At 40.5% G+C, this 22251-nt stretch overlaps 2 protein-coding genes across 7 annotated transcripts in view; both read left to right on the top strand.

Moving 5' to 3' along the window:
• The window catches only part of CAPRIN2 (caprin family member 2), a 33028-nt gene extending 20714 nt beyond the window's left edge, over positions 1-12314 (top strand). For 2 of the 5 annotated variants that reach the window (XM_053943769.1, XM_053943766.1), the window contains 8 exons: positions 341-442; positions 2065-2175; positions 2804-2956; positions 5875-6058; positions 7612-7797; positions 9064-9164; positions 9887-9953; positions 11390-12314. In XM_053943769.1, the coding sequence (XP_053799744.1) occupies positions 341-442; positions 2065-2175; positions 2804-2956; positions 5875-6058; positions 7612-7797; positions 9064-9164; positions 9887-9953; positions 11390-11958 (1473 nt within the window). In that variant the 3' untranslated portion in view covers positions 11959-12314. Of the gene's footprint in view, positions 1-340; positions 443-2064; positions 2176-2803; positions 2957-5874; positions 6059-7611; positions 7798-9063; positions 9165-9886; positions 9954-10394; positions 10530-11389 lie in introns of all 5 variants that reach the window. The other 3 variants (XR_008431140.1, XM_053943767.1, XM_053943768.1) reach the window with 3 other exon arrangements.
• Positions 12315-19225: 6911 nt separating this feature from the next.
• IPO8 (importin 8) overlaps positions 19226-22251 on the top strand; it is a 47259-nt gene continuing 44233 nt past the window's right edge. For both annotated transcript variants that reach the window (XM_053943770.1, XM_053943772.1), the window contains exon 1: positions 19226-19325. In XM_053943770.1, coding sequence (XP_053799745.1) covers positions 19242-19325 — 84 coding nt within the window. In that variant the 5' untranslated portion in view covers positions 19226-19241. The remainder of the gene's footprint in view (positions 19326-22251) is intronic.

The following is a 22251-nucleotide window of genomic DNA, read 5'->3' as shown; positions in this document are numbered from 1 at the left end:
GGTCATAGCCAGTTGTGGTGTGCAGAAGAACAGCTAGTTTTTTTCCTATATAGTGTTTTCATCTTCAAGATCCTTACACCAAAGACTGTATCTCAAGCTTTGGTAGTTGTGGTTAAATGAACCGTAAATCCAGTCACTGTGCTTGCATATGTTGTGACTTTTGCTTTTAAATGTGTTTCCTTACCACAAACAAGAATTCCTAAAAGACTGGTCAAAACACTTCAGTCCCTGAATTATTCTGAAGTTTACTTGGACATGCTGAGGATGTGAGTTTTAGTGAAACCAAACATGTACATTTTGATATTTTCAAAGCCTTATCTCTGTTTTCTCTCCTTGCAAGGCTGCTGCTTCATCAGTGGTGCTGCATGGTTCAAACACTTCCCTAGCATCTGCTGATCATGCTCTTTCTGGCTCTGAAACTGAAGACTTGGTGACACAACAGGTACCATACCCCAGGGATTGCTGGCATTCAGATCTGTGTGATAGCTAGACCTAACAGAAAGCTCAGCTGGGGCCTTCCTGAATAACTGTACTGGAACAACATACAAGCAACAGCCGTAGTACAGCCTACAGTCTGGAATACTTAAAGATGGGTGGGAAGTTCTTGCTAATACTGCATGAATGCAAGGTCAACAGTCTGCTTCTTGACACAAGGAAGGGTGTGGGATGAAGAGTGCTCACGAAAAAGTGTGGTGCACATTCTTGTGGGAACATGGGAGCAACCTAAATGTTTGCTTTGGTTACAGTGTAGAATATTCCCTCTAATGATGACAGAGGTTGCATAAATTGAGATGGGTGTTGTCATGAAATAGCAGAATCTGTGTATAACCTGAAGACAGATATTCTCTCAAACACTAACTGAAGAAATACTGGGAATCTCATTTCCTGATGTTCAGCTAAGACCTAAAACTTTGTTTGCTTAATTGTATTTATGTGCAGTTAGACATTCAAATAATATTCAAATAGCGCTTAGAGCTGGAAAGTTTCATTTTATGCAGATCAGTGTCTTAAGGATCTCTTGTGAATTCTGTTGCTGTGTTCAAGAACACAGCTGGCTCTTTCCTGTTGGACTCTATAATTCAGAGTGTGTAGATTATAATGGGAAATATTCTTTCTTGCTTTTTACATTTGTTTTGCTGATGTATGTGTTATTAACATACTGTGTATGTAGTACTTTCTCTATTTCTTAATATACTATATACTGATAGGGCTATGAGTCTTATGACCTCTTGAATCAGTAGTTTTGTCCCAATTCTTGACACCTTCTGTCACTTCTTTAGTGCCATAAGACTCCTTGTGCTGATAAGAATTCAATAATTCTGCTGTTCAATTTGATTCCAGAAGGCCTGTGCTGTGCTATGAAGTAGAACATCTGATTTTTTTTGTAGAATGCAAACTTATTGTTTGGAATTAGGGTTGCTTGTGCCCAGCTTATCTCTAGTCCCTTCAGCTTGAAGTCTAGTGTCTATCTTTTCCAGGGAGAGCAGTAGTTAGGTTTTGGTCCCAGCAGAAGCAGGGAAAACAATCTATGGTGGCAGTGCTCCTCCTGGTGTGCAAGTACACCAGTGCTGTCTGAGGCACTATGATGTGTACATGGTGAGCACAGGACTGGTAGTCTTTAGCCCTAGGCTCTGTACTTAAGTATTAAGCAACTCCTAAACGTTGCATTACAAGTGTGAGCTAACTATAGAACACGCAGGCTTTGAAAAGCCTTGTTCAACAGAGCTTACCAGTATCTTTCCATTTAATTCAGTGGGACAGATGTATGTTGCAGACTTCACTGTAAGTGCTTGAAGCAATCTACTGTTCTTAAAATGATCTGACTTTTCAGGGCTAGTTGTGCAACCAGCTGTGTAAGAAGAGTAATCTAAATCTGAATCTCTAAAGCTAATTACTTGAAGCTTTGGTTAAAATGACTATTTATTTAATACTTTGGCTTTGGAACTAATGCTTGTCCTAGTCTTTCAAAATCCATTTGTTTCAACTTCAGCACTGGTGTTTCATAGCTTTATCAGAGCACTATAGTACTACTCATAATAGCAGGTGCGTTATGGCTTCTTCTAGGCATCAATATCACTTTCTCAAGAGAATGAGAAATATACTTCCCAGCATCTGTATCAGACAAGTTCACGTATTTCTGAGCCACTGATACCTAAAAAGATTGAAATTGCCCAGGTGAGCTATCACAAGTAAGGTAAATACTTAAGGTGCTGAAATGGTAAGGGTCTTGACATGTCCCTTTTGACTCCTGTTTTGTGTAAATATTGGTATTCTAAGTCAAGACTTCATTTTGCCATCTGCTCAGCTGAGGCCTAATGCTGGTTAATACTTTGTCTGGACAACTCAGCATTGTTTCTAATCTAAAACATAATTAAGTTGGAAAGGGGAAAAAAATCAGACCCCCTAAATTTCCCAAGTTCTTCCAGAAAAGAGAAGTAATTTTTAATATCAGCCAAAGAATCTTCTTTTACTAAAGGAAACAAAGCATTCTGCATGTCCTTAGTGGTAGGGAAAAATACCTAATGTCTCTATTGTGATGTTATTCCAAAGAATGGTATGTATAGTAGCTCTTAGGCACATTTCACTTAATCAGCAGAGAGTGCAATAGAAGTACTGTTTGCTGAGGATGCACAGCAAGCTTTGAAATTGTAAGCAAAAGCTATTTTGTAGCTCTACTATGTCCAAATGTCATCCTGTAGAAACTGCTGACTTCTGTCAGTCTAGGCTTTAGAACAAATTAACTGCTTCTGTTACTGCCTGATAATTATCAAGTGACCTTTCATTACATTTGTTCTTCCCCCAGGCAACTATTCCCCTCCCAAGTGAGCCACAGTCGCCATTGCCCACTTCAAGCTCCCCCATGCCCTCAGTGCCACCAGCACAAAGCTTTCAGTCTCCTCCAGCAAGCAGCAGCTCTGTCACAATAACAGCAGCTCCCTTTCAGGCTATGCAGACTGTAAGTATGCAACACACAAGGAACTGACAAAATGTGAGTAACTTGGGACTAACACTGAGGAGCTGGCTCCTCTTGAAATAGTACTGAACTTGATAGGTCATTTTGTTTTAACAGTAAAACCTAGATTAGTCCTCTGGTTCTGATTTCTTCAGAACTTCAAACAGATCTAAGAAAAAAGATCCTGGTTTTGCTCTGTATAGTGCCAAAAAACTAATACTAGGATATCTTAATAGCCTCAAGGAACTAAGAGGGAAAAGTCAGGCCTGAAATCAACATATTAATAGAGGTGCCCTATCAATGTGTAAAAGGTACTTACACTGTTCTTGGGAAAAGATTTCAACTACAACAGACTTCATTGGAGAAAGGGAATCCTGAATACAGATATTAGGACAAAATGCTTTCAGAAGCCTGAGTTTGTCTTGTTTGCTTCAGTGGGGTAAAGTTCAGTCCACTAGAATCATGGAAAATGTGTTTTTGGAAAACTGGCATTGCTCATTATCCTATGTTGTTAACAAGTAGTCAGTGTACATGTCTAGGAAATATACCACACAGTCTGAGATGTTCACTGCAAATATAGGCCATCAGTAATGATGTATGGCCTGAAAAAATAGTATCAAACATTGCTACTTCCGGGTAATCTGCAGTGCAGGCTTAGAGAGGTTCAGATGAAGGGTCTCAATTTCATTATGTACAGGCAAGGCAACATTATTTACTCCTCTGGTACATTCTTCAGAAGATGATAGAAATACTGATTTAATGTTTTTCTCAAAAGCAAGCTTTAGAGTCTCCAAAGGCATTCTCCATTTTAACAGAAGTACCAGTGTACTTCACAACTTGCTGGACAATCTGTCTTGTGGTATTCATACATATGTGGTAGGAACTGGTGGAGGAAGATATCTAATAGCTTTTCAAATCACAGGAGTTAACAACTACAACTTCTGTGACATCCTGGTATGGTCTGTAGTAAAATCACTACATTGCCTTTTTCTACTTGGTTCTCTGTATTTGTAGGAGAGGTTCAAGTCAAACTTCCCTCAGAGGCACAGAATTGTGATACATATTACAAATAAGGCAATTTGTGGTGGGGAAGTGTTTTTTTTTCTAAGCTAGATATGTTTAAATTATGCTAAGTGGTTAGGGGGTGATTTTTCCTGAAAGTGGAGTGGTGGCAGCATGCTGTGATTAGGGAATTCAGAGTCTTTTGGGGACCCAATTTATAAGATAAGCATCTGTCATGGTATAAATATGGAGTTCTGGTCTCGCGTCATTCTGGTGATGGATGAACTTGCTTGTCCATGTTCAGAGTGCTTTGGTCATAACAATACCACTGAAAGTTCACTTGAACTATTACCATGTTTTCACAGATGTTAAATGTCTGAGATTGCTCTTGGGGTTTTTGGGGAAACCTAGCAAACATCTGTCACTAAGTCACAAGGATGTTCATTCTTCTTGTAGTGGTCGAAATCTTGAGCTTTGCAGTGCAGGGTTTTCTTCCCTACATTACTTAGATTCTCATTGCTGCCCGGAAAGCACAGCCATTGGACTTGAGCAGATAGGCAGGATGATTCCCTGCCAAATACTGGTATCAGAGTGACAGTAATGGAAGTATCTGATTACAAGTCCTCAAACATCCTATTGCTGCTATTGTGCTTATGGAAGCTTAAAGGCAGGCTTGACCTGTAGCCCTAGTCCTTGATTCGAATTCCACCTGTAACCCTCACTGCAGGAAAAACCAGACCATTTGCTACAAATTCTTCAGGGTGTGGGTGTTCACAGCCTGACTGCCCTGCCTTCTCAAATTCCCTGTAGGAAAAGGATAGCTTTGGATCACTTTATTTACCAGATGAAGTGATCAAAAATTAAAAATAAAACAAACCAGTTAGTTTTACTTTACAGTGGTTCAAAATTTATGCTCAACACTTCAGTATCACAAGACATTTCTACTGCCTCTTAGAGGCAATACTGGGTTTCTTGACCCCGGAAAAAGTATTATTTTTGTGTTGTTTTTTTTTTTTTTTTTTTTAATTATAAGGGCATCTGCAAATGGCAAGAAGTGTCAAGCTGTGAAGCTGTTTCTTGCATCATCTAGCTGTGGCTTTTGCCCAAGTTTCTTCAGAGAGTTTATAGTCTTGTTAGATACACCTGTAGACTCAGTACCAGTACAGCTGACAGCTCTTTATGTGAAATTTAGATCCTTTTAATCAAAACAGACTTTGCCTATTTGATGTTGATGCTTGCTGTCACTTTTGACAGCATTATTTCTGGCAATTGTGTCATTGGCTATAAAGTAATACAGTCACTGGAGTGACTGAAGTCTGGATTATAAGATTTAACTAGCAGTAATATCTGCTCATCATTGTACTGCCCATACTATAACATTTAAATGACAAGACTTAGGTTAATTGTTTACTCTTGGGGAATGTAAAAAGAGTAGGAAAAATGAAGCTCCATTTACTGAAGGGGCAAATGATGTCTAATATGGTGTTTGAGTGGATAGCAGTGTTACATCAGGTTCCAAGACATGCAGAAGGACCCAGATTCTTCCCAAATGTGAATATCTCATCTCAGAATAGGCTGTCGCAGCTTCAGCTTGAGCTGTAGGACAGGTAGTCAGTAGATTTCACAGTGGATTTCCCACTGAAGGAAAATACCTTGTTGTATGGTAATTGTTCTGCTGACAGAGTACAATAGCTGTTCCTTGGGTAGTAGCTCCATAAACAGGAGCGTGTTCTGTAAGTTTACTGAGAGGGAAAATTATGGGTTGATGTATGATGTTTTTGGTTATTTCTAATAAACAGCTGGTGTTCTAGAAACACACTAAAAAGCATATGGATTCAAACCACAGCGTAGCAGGGTGGTGGTGTTAGGCAGAGATGTTAGCTGGTAGTGTTAAGCACTTGTTTGCAAATATGTTGTAGGTATTTAAAGTGAATGCACCACTGCCTCCACGTAAAGACCAGGAAATTAAAGAGGATTCTTCATATTCAGCGGGATATAACCAGAGTTTCTCCACAGCAAGTACACAGACTCCTCCTCAATGCCAGTTGCAATCTTCTCACGTTGCAGAACAAACCTCTCTTTCACAAGAATCTATGTCTTCAGGTGAGAACTGCACTTGTATCTGTATTTCAAGTAGTCTTTCAATATGTTCAGTTTATAATAGTATTTAAATCCCCTATCATGTGCTGTGAATACCTACCCCAGTGAAATTCTTAACAGGTGCTACAGAAATGTCTAATATTAGGCATATGTCAACTCTAATGTAGTTGATGGTATGTAAACTTAATTTCAAAACTGCTAGCAGGATGAAAGTCTGGTTCAAACTTGTTTCTTTAGATGAGCAGACTGTTGTCACTTCCATGTCTGAATTTTCCAGTAGGTGAGACATTCAAGTATGTGGTGATACTTGCCAGTCAAACAACGATTTGCTCGGAATAGTAGCAATGATGAAATACTCTTATTTGGAACCATTAATTTGGTCTCTGGTAATAGTGCTGTCAGTGCTGGGAGTTGCTGAATGCTGAGTAAGAAAGCTGGGATAAGTTTTCAATCTGACCTGATAAATACTGAGTTAGTAAGTGGTCTTGAGCTGTTGCATTCAACACAAACCTGATTTACTTGGTGTTCAGGTAGTGTAAGAGGTGGATTTGTATAGCTGACACTAAATTTGACATGAAACTGGCCCCTAAATGTCTTAAAATTTTAGGATGAAAGAAAGTGACAACTAGGGACCTGTATTCCTAAGGCCATCAAATAAAATGGCTCAAGGTCATTTACAACTGCTGTTTTTCTGCCAGAGTGATTTCCACAGGTCTTAGACTAGAAAGAGACTGATAGTGTGTGAAGTCAATGAGACATTAAGAACTCAGAACAGTGTAAGTGCAGCAGTCAGGAAAGCATGTTCAATGTTCCTTCTCATCACTTACACTACAGGTGATAAGCCTTCTGGATTTTTTTGTAGAAAATCATAATTTTTTTAATAACCTTGTGCAATGGCTCTCCACACACTTCACATAGGGGTTTATGCTGTTCTGGATCCATTTTAAGCTTTTTGGATTGAAATAAAGCATGGCCTTGTGGAAGTACATTTGTGGTCGTAAGGTTTGTGTTTAAAGCTAACTACTCACCCTTGTGAGTGAAAAGCATTCTTGAATACATTTTACTTGGAGTTGAATGGCCTAGTATGTGGTAGGAATGTCTGTTGAAGAGACTGAACCCAAATATCTGCTTTCCATAGTTATCTTATTGCTATCTAGGTATTATGGAGTTTGTCTTGCTGTTTCAAGGGATGTCAATACTGAGGTGACCTAGTTTATCAGTGCAAATTCTTAATCAAAGGTTACTTGATTTTAACCTAGATTATTTTCATGCTGCTGGCAAGCTTGTTCTCACCTGTGGAGCTGACTCTTGTTGAATGCATTAGGGGCTTGCACTGAGAGCCTTTGCTGTCTACAGTAGATTTTAACAAGCACTACACTTTACAAAACAAAGGGAAGGATCCAATCACTTAAATGAAGTAATGAAGGGACAGAAGAACAGTCTATTCAGAGCAGCTTAATTGGTCTCTGAATGTCCTAATACTACCCTTGCTGCTGTGTGTGGTAACTCACTGTAGTTATAAAAAGCTTTGACTTATCTCTACCTTCTGTTTTAAGCAGCGAACTATCAACCTGATGGAGCTGTTCCTGTTAGCAATGGTAGCCTTGCCTTTTATCCAGGACAGGCTAATGTTATTCCCAGACCCCCTCAGCCTTACCTCAACAGTCGTGGGTCTGTCAGAGGGTCTGCTAGAGGTGGAAGGTCATTGGCTAATTCGTATCGCTCCCCTGGTGGGTACAAAGGTATGTCTGTATTTACTGTCATCCTAAAGAACATCTAATGTCCTGCCAGTAGAATGTGATTTAACACAACACAGTATTAAATTCATGCTCTTTATGTGAAATGTCTCAAAAACAAGACTTTAAGGGCAATGTGCAGAGAATGGGGCCCTCTGTTGTAGAATTTAAGGAAATTCATTCTAACTTTTATTTGTGGTCCCTGTACTTGAGATGTCAGGCCAAATGGCAGAGCAATTTCATAGCTTGCCTAAATATGAAGACAGAAGCTTTCACTAATAGGTTATTAGATTACTCATATGGACTTTTCTGTTGGCAATTTCATTTGCTGTTCTGAACTTCTTACCCACTTAATTCTTTCTCTTGGCATCTTGCTGACAAACTGGGCAGGCATCTTCCTCTTCACATACCATTTACTATGTGTGTGCAAAATAAGGTATTTTTTGCTTAGGACTGCTCACTTTAATATTACCAGCAGAAACCAGGTTGGGGGAGAGGCTCCCAGTAATGAAGAGCCTTTCTAGACTAATAAACTGAAGAGTTTTAACAGGAGCCTTATTTGGTCTCTACAGAGCAGTTATTCTTTGGCTGCTAGCTGAAGTACTATAGGGAGTTTCAGCAGACTTTAAGCAGTTACTAAAGGTTGTTGGTAGCTACCAGCTGCAGGTTGTGGCCTATTCCCCTTTGAAGTGAAGGGCACTTAGTCTGTGCTTCAGTTGTTGGGCTGAGCCTGCTCAGTACCTTGTAGGAACATGTACCAGATGATGAGTTTCATAGTTCTGACTTAACAGCAGTCCAGGGTTTGATGGTGTCTGGTATGAAATTACTTGTAGCTCTGCTTTACTAGTTAAATAATAGCTTAAGTTAATAGCTAAAGAGGCAAAATATTATAGTAGCCCCAAAATGTATACCAGTAATAGCTCAGTGTATGTAACAGAAAAGAAAGTGTTTCTTAATCCGATTTCTGGATTTAGCAAGCTTTTCAGCTGTTCTGTGACATTCCATTAGTATCACAGGGAAAAGATAGGGCATGATGTTAATATTTTTAAATACACAATTTTGATATAGCCACAGTGTTAGTTATGAGTAGCTACTGAAATGCATTTGTTATAGGAGTAACAAGGTTCCTATTCAATTCCAAATTTAAAAATAGGTCTGTTACTGCATAAATTACTGTACATAATTGCAAAAAAAAAAGCTGTAGTTAAATTCTGGACTTGTACTGTAAATCAAACAATGAATGATACTGAATAATCGTCTTTATTTGAACAGGTTTTGATGCTTACAGAGGTTCACCTTCATTAACTAATGGCAACTATGGCCAGCTACAGTTTCCTGGTAGAGATTATGCTGGAATGCCATATTCTCAGAGGGTAAGTATTGACTTTATTTCAAGTAGCCTTCTGCTGTACAGGAGCTAACATTTCTTCTAACAGTTTTTCATTATTTTAAGAGGTGAACTATTGCTTACAAGCTGGAGGTTAGTTTTGTTTCACATACAAATCCTTTTGTGGAATGGTAGACAACAGCTGCAATAAGTCAGTTCAGACAGGTAACATCTCTATGGCAGGTTGATTTTAGTCTGGAAGCAACCTATGAAATGCAAACAGATGATAAATAACGTATTGTATGAGTCTGGTCTATTTTTAAAAAGATGGCTCACTAAAATGCCTCTGTAATGAAAAATAATGAACTCCTAAATGGACTGGCTGAGAATGTGGCTAGGCCAAAACTCCAAAAATAATAGAAAACAAACTTAAGAAGGCAAAGGTTCCTGGTGTGAGGTGGGTCTGTCAATGTCTTCTATGCAGGCTCATGGACTTAGAACAGACTTGAGATTTAAGGGTATTGCTCCGTAACATCAACTGAGTCCATAGTTCAGAAGCTAACTTGATACAACAGGCATCAAAGTAGATCTTGAATTTCATATAAGCTATTATCAAAGTAAATTTTCCATAAGTAAAGCTCTTTCTCTGCATCTTGTTTCTGAACTCTGTCCCTGTATTTTAGAGGCGGAATTCATTGTGAAAAAGTGTATTGGCCTCCGTTGAGTTCAGATTTGCGTATAGCAATCTTCCTAACACTTCTCTTTCAGGATGTTAATTACCAGCAGTGCTATAAACGAGGTGGGATAAGCAGTGGTCCTCGAGCAAATTCAAGAGGTAAGGCCAAAAGCAGGTCCCCAGTGGTCCAGTATGTGCTTAGGCATTGCAGCTGGGGTGTTATTGGGAACAGTGCGAGAAGCAGAATATGATCCCTCACCTAACAGATTGATCTTGGTGTAAATTAACCAAGCTTAGCTGGAGGCTTGAGTGCTGTTCTTCCACAGCATTGCACAGCAGAGGATTTAAATTCACTATTCTATCTGGAGTCTTCATGTCAAAGTTTTGACACAATGGTACCTTATTGAACTTCACAAATAACCTGACTAGGAAAACACACAGACCAATTCCCTGTGTTCAGGGAAGAAGCACTGGGTTTCTCCCCTTATTTGTGTAGTCTCCCCTTATTCTGGGTCGGCTATCAGATCACAGAGACTTTGTAAAATTATTTTTTCTATGAAGATGTATTTGGTAATACAGGTTTACTTTGTATTTCCATAGTGGAGTATAAAACCTAAAGAAATAAATAAGGCTAGTTGTGTCCAAGCATGAATAGCATGTGCTTTGAAGAGTTGGAAACAAGATGAATTGTTTCTACTGTATGTGCTGGAAAAAGATGGACTTCCAGTGCTACAGGTGAGAAGTGAGATGAAGAGTAGCTGTAGATCACAATTTTAGAGACTAAAGGGAAATTATGGCATATTGTAGAAGCTGTTTTAGGATAAAACAGGTCATTCTAACTTGAGGAATAGAATATACTTCAGCAAATAACAAAATTAACAGCTGATGGAAGTACTCATTAGCATTAGGATCTCACAGCAACTTCACTTATTTTAATGTCTGTCTTAAGGTGTTGTTTTCCAGTGGAAATAAATGGTTTGCAGCTTGACTGTGACTGCTCTAAATTTCTCAGATCTAATAAGGTTTTCATTCTAGACCCTTTTAACTTGGATATTTGGGAAGATTAACAGCTTTATTTTGGGGAGTGAGGTGCAGAAGACTTAAAAGCAACACTAGTTTGTCAGACTTAAAATATTCTAGCATCATAAGTTGACAAGGTATACAAGAAATGCAACTCTAGAACAACCGTGTTGAGTAACATGAAGTGAAAATTGAGATCTTGAAGGTAACTTGGTTCTAACTTTGTCAGTGTTTTCAGCAATTACATTTTATTTCTTCTCAAAAGTTAGCATATGCTTTTTAAGTTGACATATGACATACTAAAGGTAAAACAATTACAACCTGCTGCCCTCTCCTACTTGGAAGTATAAGAAGTAATTGTTCGTAGTTCAGTTATGTCTCATCCTGCTCAATGCAAGTGTGATGAATGTAAGCCAGCTTCAAAGTTGTGTTTTCACTGGAGTCCTTTGACAATCTGCTGTGGCTCAAAGATCAATCTGCTGCAAAGCCTGTAAACTTGCTGCTTAAGATTATGCTCACAGGTTTAAGGGTATCCTTCTGTTATAACACTCACCACTGCTAATGTTTTTTAACAGCAGGGTGGAGTGACTCCTCTCAGGTGAGCAGCCCAGAACGAGACAATGAGACCTTTAACAGTGGGGACTCTGGGCAGGGAGACTCCCGCAGCATCACCCCTGTGGATATGCCAGTGACCAGCCAGGCTGCCACTATACTCCCGGTGCACGTCTACCCGCTGCCGCAGCAGATGAGGGTCGCCTTCTCGGCCGCTCGAACATCCAACCTGGCCCCTGGAACTCTAGACCAGCCCATTGTGTTTGACCTGTTGCTGAACAACCTTGGAGAAACTTTTGATATCCAGCTTGGTAGGTTCAACTGTCCAGTGAATGGTACCTATGTCTTCATCTTCCACATGCTGAAACTGGCTGTGAATGTCCCCCTGTATGTGAATCTCATGAAGAATGAAGAGGTCCTTGTGTCAGCGTATGCGAATGATGGGGCTCCTGACCATGAAACAGCCAGTAACCATGCAGTCCTGCAGCTGTTCCAGGGAGATCAGATCTGGCTACGGCTGCATCGGGGAGCCATCTATGGAAGCAGCTGGAAATACTCCACCTTTTCGGGATACCTCCTTTATCAGGACTAAAATCCAGTGCAATGTTTACAAAAGAGCTGCTCCAAACACCTTGGTGAGGGGGGTGGGACTAGCTTTGCACTTATTACTGACTTTATAGAGGATATGTGGTTCCAGTATTAGTGGGAAATGGTGGTCCTGTTTTGCAAGGTGAAATCATGGAGTTGGGGTACTGAATCAGCACTAATTTGGCACTTTATCAGTTGTGATGTAGCCTTGCTAATAAAGCTGTGAATGTATATTGTTTGCACTTACCCTAAACTGTATTAATGTCCAGCTTACTACACTATTGATTGCCTCAAGTATGGGCTATTCACAATGCCTTGTTGTGCCTCAATAAAACAAGTTAATATGCATTTTAGTATTAATCTTGCCCGTGGTTTTAATTTTAAGACATATCACTGACATTTTTCCTGATGTGGGGTGTACATGAATATTACATAGAGCTGGTCTCCAAGTTTCAATACTTTAGGGTAATTTGTATTTAACTGGGATTGTTTTAGTTCCTGCTTAATGCCATTCTCAAGAGTGTTACCTTAATCAAAAGGAATTCAAGATTTAGCCACCTTTTTTCTTTCTAAAGGTCAAGGAAATTACCTGAAAGGTCAAGAAATCACAAGTGCAATGCTACATACTTCATTAGAACTACATTTTTTAAATATATACCCTGTCAAAATCTAGCATGGTCATAGCACCTGTCCTTCAGTAGTGAAGTAGTTGAAATTTGTAAACCTACCAACAGTCACTCAAGGGGCTGGCTTACACTGTTATTCAGCTGCAATATATTTTAATGTTAAAATTCAACTTTACGAAGCATAAATGTGTATGGCTTCCCCCCTGCATGAGACTTGAATCAGATTTTAATACAGGTTATTTCCTCATTTCAGAGAACTGCTGAGGAACTAACTTGGTATTTGTAGTTGAAGCCTGGTGCTTGCAATTTACATCAAACCTGAATACAAATGCTAGGAAGCATTTCTGAAGTCCCTTTCTTAAAGCTCTTGGGCTTTTTGACCAGCCTTCAGCATTCCTGTGGCTTGAGAACTGAACAGCCATGATGTAGGTCCTTGTCTAAGCTGCAATGTCAAATACTATAAGTAGTTTCAATGTTTAAAATGGTAATATGAACTAGTAAGAAGGTAGGTCACTGTCTCTCTCTCCTTTCAAAAGCTTCAATAAATTGTTTTAATAGCAGAAAGCACTTGATCTGAGTGAACTAAATTAGCCAGTGCACAAGCCTGACTGGTATATCTAAGGCTGAAGCAGAACTATGCAGAGTGAAAGCAACTGAGCTATCTGCTTATTTAAATAAAAGTAAGAACCTAAACTGAACAAACCTCAGACCTGGTATAAAGCTGCTCTTTCTAGCTGAGTAGTTTCAGAGCTTCCAGCTTCAGTTTGCCCTTGCTATCCTGCAGATGCCAAAAAAAGTCTGGTATGACTTTACGAAGTTACTGGCATAAAGGTCTTGATTTTGTTCCAAGCTCAGCTTTCTTTTTCATATAGATTTTGAGGGTGATCATATTCTAAGTATGGGTTTAATTCCTTTAGCAAATTTTGAGAGAAGTTGACATAGGACAAGCTTTGGGAAACCTGGTTTTTACCACTACTAAAATGTCAAGCCTTAACTATTGTACACTAAGCCTGTATTTTGTATTTTTAAACATGCTAGTTTTGACTTTAGCCAACAAAGAGGTTTATTTCTAGAACACCCACTACACAATAAGTGGCAGTTTAATTAAATCTGAGGTAAACATTTTTGTTTCTGAGCTGTATCTTGTATAAGATGGATTTTTACATGCCTAGCTAAAAGAGTACACAGGTACAGCCAGAATTGTGCAGGTAAGATGAAATAGAATACTTAAGTATGCAATTCCTTGACCATAGGTTATGTAATAGATTTTTTTTTTTAAAAAAAAGTGAACATTTTTAGGCTTTAGTCTGAATCACAATAATCTCTACAGTAGTAGCTACTTTAAAATAAAATGTCTGGCTTTGTCCTGCTATTTTTATTTGAAAAGAATACACAACTTGGAGAAGTCTCATCCCTTAGAATAACTAAAAAATATGATTGATTTGTAGGTTTCACACAACTTTTTTAGCAAGAATTGTTGGTTTTCACTGTTTTTAGCCAGCTGTGAATGCAGGTTTTACTAGCCTCTGTTACAAAAAGGAGGGTTAAGTACAACTGAACAGGTACTGTCCTTAAGAAGGTTTCAGAAGCAACTCAAAAGGCTGTAACTGAACCTTAAATGCTAAGACTGTTTAAAAAAAAACACTATAGAAGACCAAGCCAAGCACCTTTTTTTCCATACCCATAGATGGCCACAATCTACTGGCAGAAAATTGCTATTCTGATCTACAAAATACATTAAAATGTTATGTCATATAATTTTGCCATAATGATAAACACTAGGGTAGGGATATCTCATTATACTTCTAGACTAATAATTGTTTTTTAAAGCTTCTCAAAGGACTTCAGAATATTTCAGTGCATTTTCTACTGACACAGTTTTAGTCTAGTCAGTATGTCCAGACCAATGACCTAGTTCTTTATTCTGCTTCTGGGCAAAACATTTAACAGGTGAGTTTCACAACCTGGAAATAATTTACTGTGTTGTTTTCATGTAAATACTGTCTGAGAGTGTAAGTTGTATTTACACTTCTTTTTTCTCAGTAATTTTTAAATGTAGTTGATTGAATCATTGCATTAGGAAAAATGCCTTCACTATATAAGGAGTGTTATAATCAATTAAAACATACAAAGGGGCATCATCATTCTGCTAAATTTCCTATTGCTGTCTGCTGTGCAAATTGGATACCACCTAAATTCTCTTTGATCTACTTCTCTTGTGCAGCCTACTGAAGATTAAAGGTAAGAAACACTATGTTTTCATAGGGAGTAAATTTCTGTGTTTTCTTCTCTTGACATCAGTGAAATATTGGAATTACACTGAAATGAGAGGGTGTAATGGTTTGGCTGAGAGAGAGTTAATTTTAATCAGAGTAACTGGTATGGGGCTGTATTTTGGATTTGTGACCAAAACAGTGTTGATAACTCAGGGATATTTTGGTTATTGCCAAGCAAGCCTTGCACAGAGTCAAGGCCTTTACTGCCTCTCACACTGCCCCACCAGTGAGTGGGCTGGGGGAGCACAAGGATTTGTATTTGGGAGGGGTTAAAGCCAGGACAGCTGATCCCAACTGACCTAAGGGATACCCCAGCCCAGGTGATGATGATGATGTGTTTAGCAATACAAGATGGGGAAAGAAGGAAGAGAGGGGGACATTTGAGTTACAAAACCATCTGACATATGTGGTAGAGCCCTGCTTTCCTGGAAATGGCTGAACACCTGCCTGCCCACAGGAAGTGGTGAATGAATTCCTTGCTTGGCTTTGCTTGAGTTTCTGCTTTACCAGTTAAACTGTCTTTATCTGAACCTACAGGCTTTCTCACTTTTGCCTTTCCAGTTCTTTTCCCTGTCCCACTGGAGGGGAGTGGCTGTGTAGGGCTGAGCTGTGAGCTCGGGGGGGGTTCAACTGTGACAAAGACTTTCTTAAAGTTTTCAAAATTCTAACAGACTTGTGACTTTTGTGGGTTTTTTTCCAGGTCATGGAAGTGAGGGGAGACGATGAATAATCTGCCATCACTGCCATGGCTGACTTCCTGCAGCTAAGGAAACCTCCATCCTGCAGGCTGCAGTGGTGGTGCAGAGAACATCACTGCCCTGTTCTGCTGGTTATGTTTAGGTACCTCTTCCTCCCTGACTGCTTTGTTATCTACAGCTACTCCAACAAAACAGTCAGCAAGGGAGATGGCTTTGGAATTTCTGATCAAGGGCTTGTGTCTGGAGGATTGGAATACATTTATCTGCTGCAGATCATCCTTGCTAGCTTTTTATTAAACCTATACATGTCTTGTGAAGGATATGAAAAGTCTGTTGTGTATTATAATTGGAGCGATGCAGTACCATAACCAGGTAAAAATGAATTAACCCTAGTTACACACTTGTTCACAAGTCTCTCATCAACTTAATTTTCTCCCAACTATAAACAATTCTCTTAAGAATGAAAAAAACCTTATGTATTTGTGGTTTAAATGTTTCCTGGCAACGTTGTACTTGAAAAAATAATATTGTGAAGTACTAATCTGTCTGGAAAGTATTAGTTCATACAGCTTTTGGGCCCTAGAGTAAGGTTTGAGATGTGGTTGGTATGGAATGAAGGCTTTATGCTAAGTACAGATCCAATCACTTTAGTGCTCATTAGTTATCACTTAGTCATTAGTTTACTACAATGAAATAAACCCTGCATTGAGAACAGTGGTTTGCTTTTAGCCTGTAGCACATCACCCAGAGGAGTGCTCTTTTCTTTCTCATGCTTTTTCAGGTCTGTTACTAACTGCAACTTACACCCAGGTGCTGTCCTAAAGGGACTTGGTTGGCATGAAAAGAAAGGGGCTGTTCCATGCCACAGAACGTGTGTTACGTGAACCTGAGACCTCACCAGACTGTATTTCAAAGCCACCACATGTCAAAGGACTAATTGCAAATAACCTGCAACATGGAAGGCTTTTCAAGTTTTCCCAAAGTTCTTGAATTTAATACCGTTATTTTGATGGCATCTCTGTAAAGAACCAAGTCTAATTTTTGTTCAGGTCAAACTGGTTACTTTGAAAATCCTTAGTTTCACAATTGAATTTTAAAATAAGATTGTTTGTTTTAAATACTTTACAAAACTGTTGTCATAGCACAACCTGGAAAGATTTGGAACTTTAAAACCCTCACATCTTTGCTTTGCATTATCTCCCTCGTACTATCATTCTTTTTTTTTTTTTTCCTTACTTGCATACTGGTGCAACTTTGATTTAATTTGGTTTAGTTTTTTAATATCTCATTTGTCCCTTCACATTTGACCTTCTGTCACCAGCAGTTAGAAGGCTGACAAGAAAAATCACTGAATTTTACCTCAGATTTTTTATTTGCAGAGTAGCAGAACAGATTTAAAAAACCAAACCATTCATTTTAAGTACATGAAACCCCAAACATTAACAGAATCTTTGCTCTAACAAAAAGGAATATGCATTCTTGCTTACAAGCAGTTACTTTCATCCTGTAGTTTTTGAAGTCACATAAAACTATTTCATTTAATGACTAAACTTATTTTTAGACTAACATAGTCACTGGTATCTATGAAGGTTCATGTTCTACAGAAAGAAGTATTGGGCATCCAGAAAACCCAGGGAACAGGCAAACTACAATGCTTGCAACACTGAAAGTACCATTTTAAATGCAAGTGGTAAGTGCAATAAAATTCATTTTAGGAAGATGTTATAACACCCTTTAAGGATATTCTGTTCTTTATTGGTATGTTTTACATCACTAGTTCTACAGAAATCCTTCAATAAATAAATTTAATAATTTTTAAGTTTGCCTACCACGGATGAATACATAGAAATGGAATGAAACAGGACTGCTCCAAAACAGGCCATAACATGTTAATTTGGGAAAAGGGAATAGAGATACACCACTACAAATCCTTTAAAGCAATCTGGATAAAGCAAATCCTTTAAAGCAATCTGCTGTGATAGGGAATCCAAGATTTTTTTAAGTGGGCAGTTTTCCCTGGACAATTTATTACCTTAATCAAAATGGGACAGCAACAAAGAATTACCATTGTTAATAATATATACACTAACTTTTTACCCTAACACTGGTTTTATTTGAATTTTATGAGTATTACTGAGCACACTCTCATCTGCTTTTAAGAAGAAAGGGAAAGGTCAATGGAAGTGCCTATGATTTCTTGCTAATGCTGTAGAGCCGCATCACAGGAGAAAGGAAAGATAACGATCAGGTGTTCTGCAACACTTCAAAAGGTGATGAAAAGCACAAGAGAACGCACAATCTCCCCATGTCAGGTAGGTGCAATTTATGGTGACAGCTGGATTCCTTTTTAGTTAGAGGCAAAGTTACTAAGGGACATTTAAAAAATTATTATTAAATCACTATAGTGCCAGCTGCTTTAACATTTTGGTTTCTACTGTAATTACAATGAACAAATGACATATTGTCCAACTGTATTAAGACACCTATATAATGGGATGATCTTGTAATTGCTGTTGTGTTTCACTCCTCCTAAGCACAGCAAATAGTCTTTCAGTTCTTCCAACCAGTTAATCACACATCTCTGGTTTGTATATATTATGTGAAACATCACCTGCAGAAGTAACCAAAGGATTTGGCTCACCAAACCCACATTAGTCAGAGGTTTTTCTGGTCTATTTACCTGAGAATTATGCATTTGACAGACATCTTTCTTACTGCACAGATGCTTAAATCTTCATTTGGTTCACTAGCATGTTCTGGGATTTAAGGGGGGAAATAATAGGCAAGGGGTGGAGAATCTGGGTGGGGCAGGTGTTTTGAGTTTTGAAGTGTTAGAGGTGGTGTTTGTACATTCCTGACAACCTGAGGGGTAAGCATCTCCTACCCCCTCTCACACACAAACAGCATTAAGACGAGCAAACCCTTTTCAGGTTCTACTAATCTACATAATGATGAGGACAAGTATCACACAGAAACGTGCTCAGAAGCAGAGTAGGAATTATGACGTGTGACCCAACTGTGCGTTTTAGTAAAATCCTTGCAGCAAATTTCTGTCTTCCTGTATGTTGTCAGTCGTTCTTGTGCGGGGCACATCCCTGAGGCACCTGGATAAGCGTGACCAGTGTCAGTTCTCCTCCATGGACCTGACCTCATCACCTCGTCCAGTCCCCGTGTTCTCCCTCTTAATTCTTGTGCGAACGACTCGCGGGATAGCAAATACAGAACACCCAAGCCTGACATGAAAGCTGAAAAGCTACCTAGAAAAACAGAGTAAACTATTAAGATAGGAAAATGGGATTTTTACATCCTAATTTAAAAACAACCCGTGCAGGGCGCGGCGGGAACCGCCCCCGCCGTTCCGTACAGCGACATGGGCTCCCCCATGGAGTCACGGCCCCCAAGCCCCACCCCCTGCGAGCCCTCCCGGCTGACTCCTGTCCGTACAAGATGGCGGCCACCTCTCGTCGACCCCGTCCCGAAGCCAGAAGGCGGCGCCGCGGCCGTAAAGCAGTGCCCGCTTCCCGATATCCAGCTGTCGCAAACCGGTGAATGGCTGTGGAGAGGGGCCGGGGGGGGTGGGGGACGCGGGCCCGCGCTGGTGGCACGGGGGGGCGGCGGCGCTAGCGGCGGCTCCTCCGCGTCCTGCTGCCCCGGGAAAGCGCTGCCTGCCGGCGGGTGAAGCCCAACATGGATCCCAACAGGATCATCCAGGCGCTGAAGGGCACCATAGACCCCAAGCTGCGCGTCGCCGCCGAGAACGAGCTCAACCAGGTGAGGGGGGACCCGCGGGCGGCCCGCCCCACGCGCGGCACGGGGGCGTCCGGCCCCGCCGGCAGGGGCGGGGGGCGATCGCTGCTCGGCGCCGGGACCGCCCGCCCGCAGCCGGGGCCGGGGCCGGGCGGGTCGCTGCCGTCGCTCGGCGGTGACCGCGGTGCAGCGACTCCAGGGCAGGCGCTCCCGAGTGCTGCAGCCCGGTGCTCGGCGTGGCCGGGGCGCTGCCGCTCGATGTTGGGAGGGATGACATTGATGTGGCCCTGCGCGGGTCGCGCCCTGGCGCTCACGGGACGGGCGGCAGTGACGCTCGGGGGGCGCGTTCTGTCCCGCTCAGCAGCACGGCGAGTGAAAGTTGGAGGAAGGCGCCTTAGGTTTCATGGGCAGTATATGTCGTGGCATCCTACAGTTAATCATAGAATTATAGAATATGCAGAGTTGGAAGGGACCCATCAGGATCATCGAGTCCAAGTCCTGGCCCTGCTGCCCAACACGATCCCCAAGAATACCCACCACGTGCCCGAGAGTGTTGTCCAAACGCTTCTTGAGCTCTGTCAGGCTTGGTGCTGTGACCACTTCCCCGGGGAGCCTGTTCCAGTGCCCAGCCACCCTCTGGGGGAAAAACCTTCTCCTAGAGTAGCGGCAATATGCACGGAATGAATCTGTGACCCCAACCTTTGAACGTTCGAGAAAAGAGAAAGTTCCCTTGCACAGCATTAATGAAACTTTAATTTCTATGCTTTGATGGAATATGTGATCCATTCTCTTTGAGGACTTGGGATTATTTGGTTGTGTTGTTGTGTTAACAAAATAGTCAATGAGAATTGGTTGTCAGGAATTATGCTATTCAGGATTGCTCCTCCGGCTTAGTTTTATATTTAGGCAACTTAAAACTCCTTCTGAATTAGATATAGCTAATCCTTGCTTTAGCAGTTGGTAAATTCCTTTAGTAAATCAGTGGATTAAATGCTGGACATTGAAAATGCTCCTGTGAATATTTAGATAAGGATGCAAGGCTTTTTATCTCTTTTTGGCATAGTTGCTTTAAAAATCCATCAGCATCTGTTTTTATCACCTACTGCTAAGGGCTGAGAGGGAAATGACAAATATTTGTCAGCAGCCTGTTGCACAGCAGTCAAAACAACAATACAAACTACTGCTACTACAGTGTTCTGCTCAGAACAAAGAGGCAGCTGCTCGGTTCCTGGGTCCTGCTCCTAACACTGACATCACCAGTGAGTACTGGGAAACTCAGGAACAGTCTTGAAAGCATTTTAAGACTGAGAGCTGTAAAATGTTGTAAGTTTAAGTGATGGATAGCGCAATTCTCGTGAAAGACACAGGTTTTAGATTCAAGAGTGCAAGCAGACCTACAGAGAACAGGTTGAGATGAAGAATTTTTCTTTTAAAATACTTGATGATTTTTCTTTTTTCTAACTATTATGAAGAATGAATCCTGGAATACAGGATATAGAATCCTGGAATAGGCATACCTATTTTTGTGTAGGCTTCCTGTTACCAGGTGAAGCGTGATGTATCTGACATAATGTGCTGAGGTAGTGCTGGGTTTGACATGACTCTTGGGAGGAGAGGAACAAAAGTACTCCTGAGCAATGTTGCTCAGTGTGGGACTTAGACATCTTGAAGCTTTTTAGTGCTTTTGACGCAAGGCTTCAAAGCAAGGTGTCAGACTCCCCTCCCGTGTAGCTGATGGTAGTGTTGAAATGTCCCTGTGTTCCTGCAAGTGCTGGAATCCAGGTGCTGTTCTAGCATTTATCTTGTTCTAGCAAAGGGACCAATCCACCAACCAAACAGAAAATTCTCTGTTGGTAAGTACCCGAAGTGGTGATGGAGCCCTTGGCTGAACGGAACAGGAGTTACCTTTGTTCTGTGTCATAGCTGCAGGGATGCTGCTCTTGAGACAGGTTCAGGGGTGTTGAGGTAAAACTTACCTGTGTTAGATCATCTGCAGTGTACACTGGCATTCAGCTGTGAATCCAGGTAGTGCCATGAGTTTCCCAGACACTGCAGATCCTACTAGTGCACCAAGACAGTTCCTGTCTGTAGGCACCTCAGTGCTGTACAAGTACAGAGTCCTTTAGAACGATATCCTAATAGTCCTGACTCCACAGTTTGCTTACAGTGTAGAGCACAGGGAAATAGAGGGTACATGAATGAAAGCTCTTCCACCTGTAAGAAGTCCCAACATGTTTGAAAATGCTTCTTTCTCCTCTGTATGTTCCTGCACCTGCATAAAGATACACCGGTGAATTTGCTGTCTGCCTTCTGGATTATCGCCTAACTGCATTCAGAAATGGAATCATGATTCCTTTTTTTTTTCTGTCCTTTTTATATCTATTAGAAGGCTGCTTGTGAATTTTCTTCCTCTTGCAGCTAGAAACAAGTGTTGGTTTTCAGCCAAAATTGGTTTATGGTGCATTTATATCCATTTGTGCCAATCTTACTTCAGGTTTCTTGGTACCCTCTCTGACGGATTTGTCAAAGGCTGATCCCCTAGAGGACTGTTTTTCTAGCCTCAGCAAGCTATATTTCCTTTGCCATATCACAAAACTGAATTTTTGAAATCTAGTAATAGGAGCACAGCTCTTCTCTGCACCAGTTTCCCTTTGAAATAATCCTTCTTGTGGAGTCTGGTCATTTGTGTTTGCAGTGTTCCAGAAAGTCTTGTGCTCAAAGCTGCTAATACCTCATTAAATACTAAATCTACAACTATCTTCTTTATGTACAACATCTACATGTTTCTTATCACTCAATCTACCAAAGTCCCTTGATCCTTTTATTCTGTTGTTCTTCACTCAGAAACCTCAAGTTTTTAGGAGTAGTTCTGTCATCCTTGGGTACCTGACCATGTACTTTGGCCTTTTACCCCACTCCATTTTTGTTGGTGCAGTTCTATAGATCATTC

This window comes from Vidua chalybeata, chromosome 5 (genome assembly GCF_026979565.1).
Source record: "Vidua chalybeata isolate OUT-0048 chromosome 5, bVidCha1 merged haplotype, whole genome shotgun sequence".
NCBI lineage: Eukaryota > Metazoa > Chordata > Aves > Passeriformes > Viduidae > Vidua > Vidua chalybeata.
Note: the sequence above shows the minus strand (reverse complement) of the source record. Positions and strands in the feature narration are given on the sequence as shown.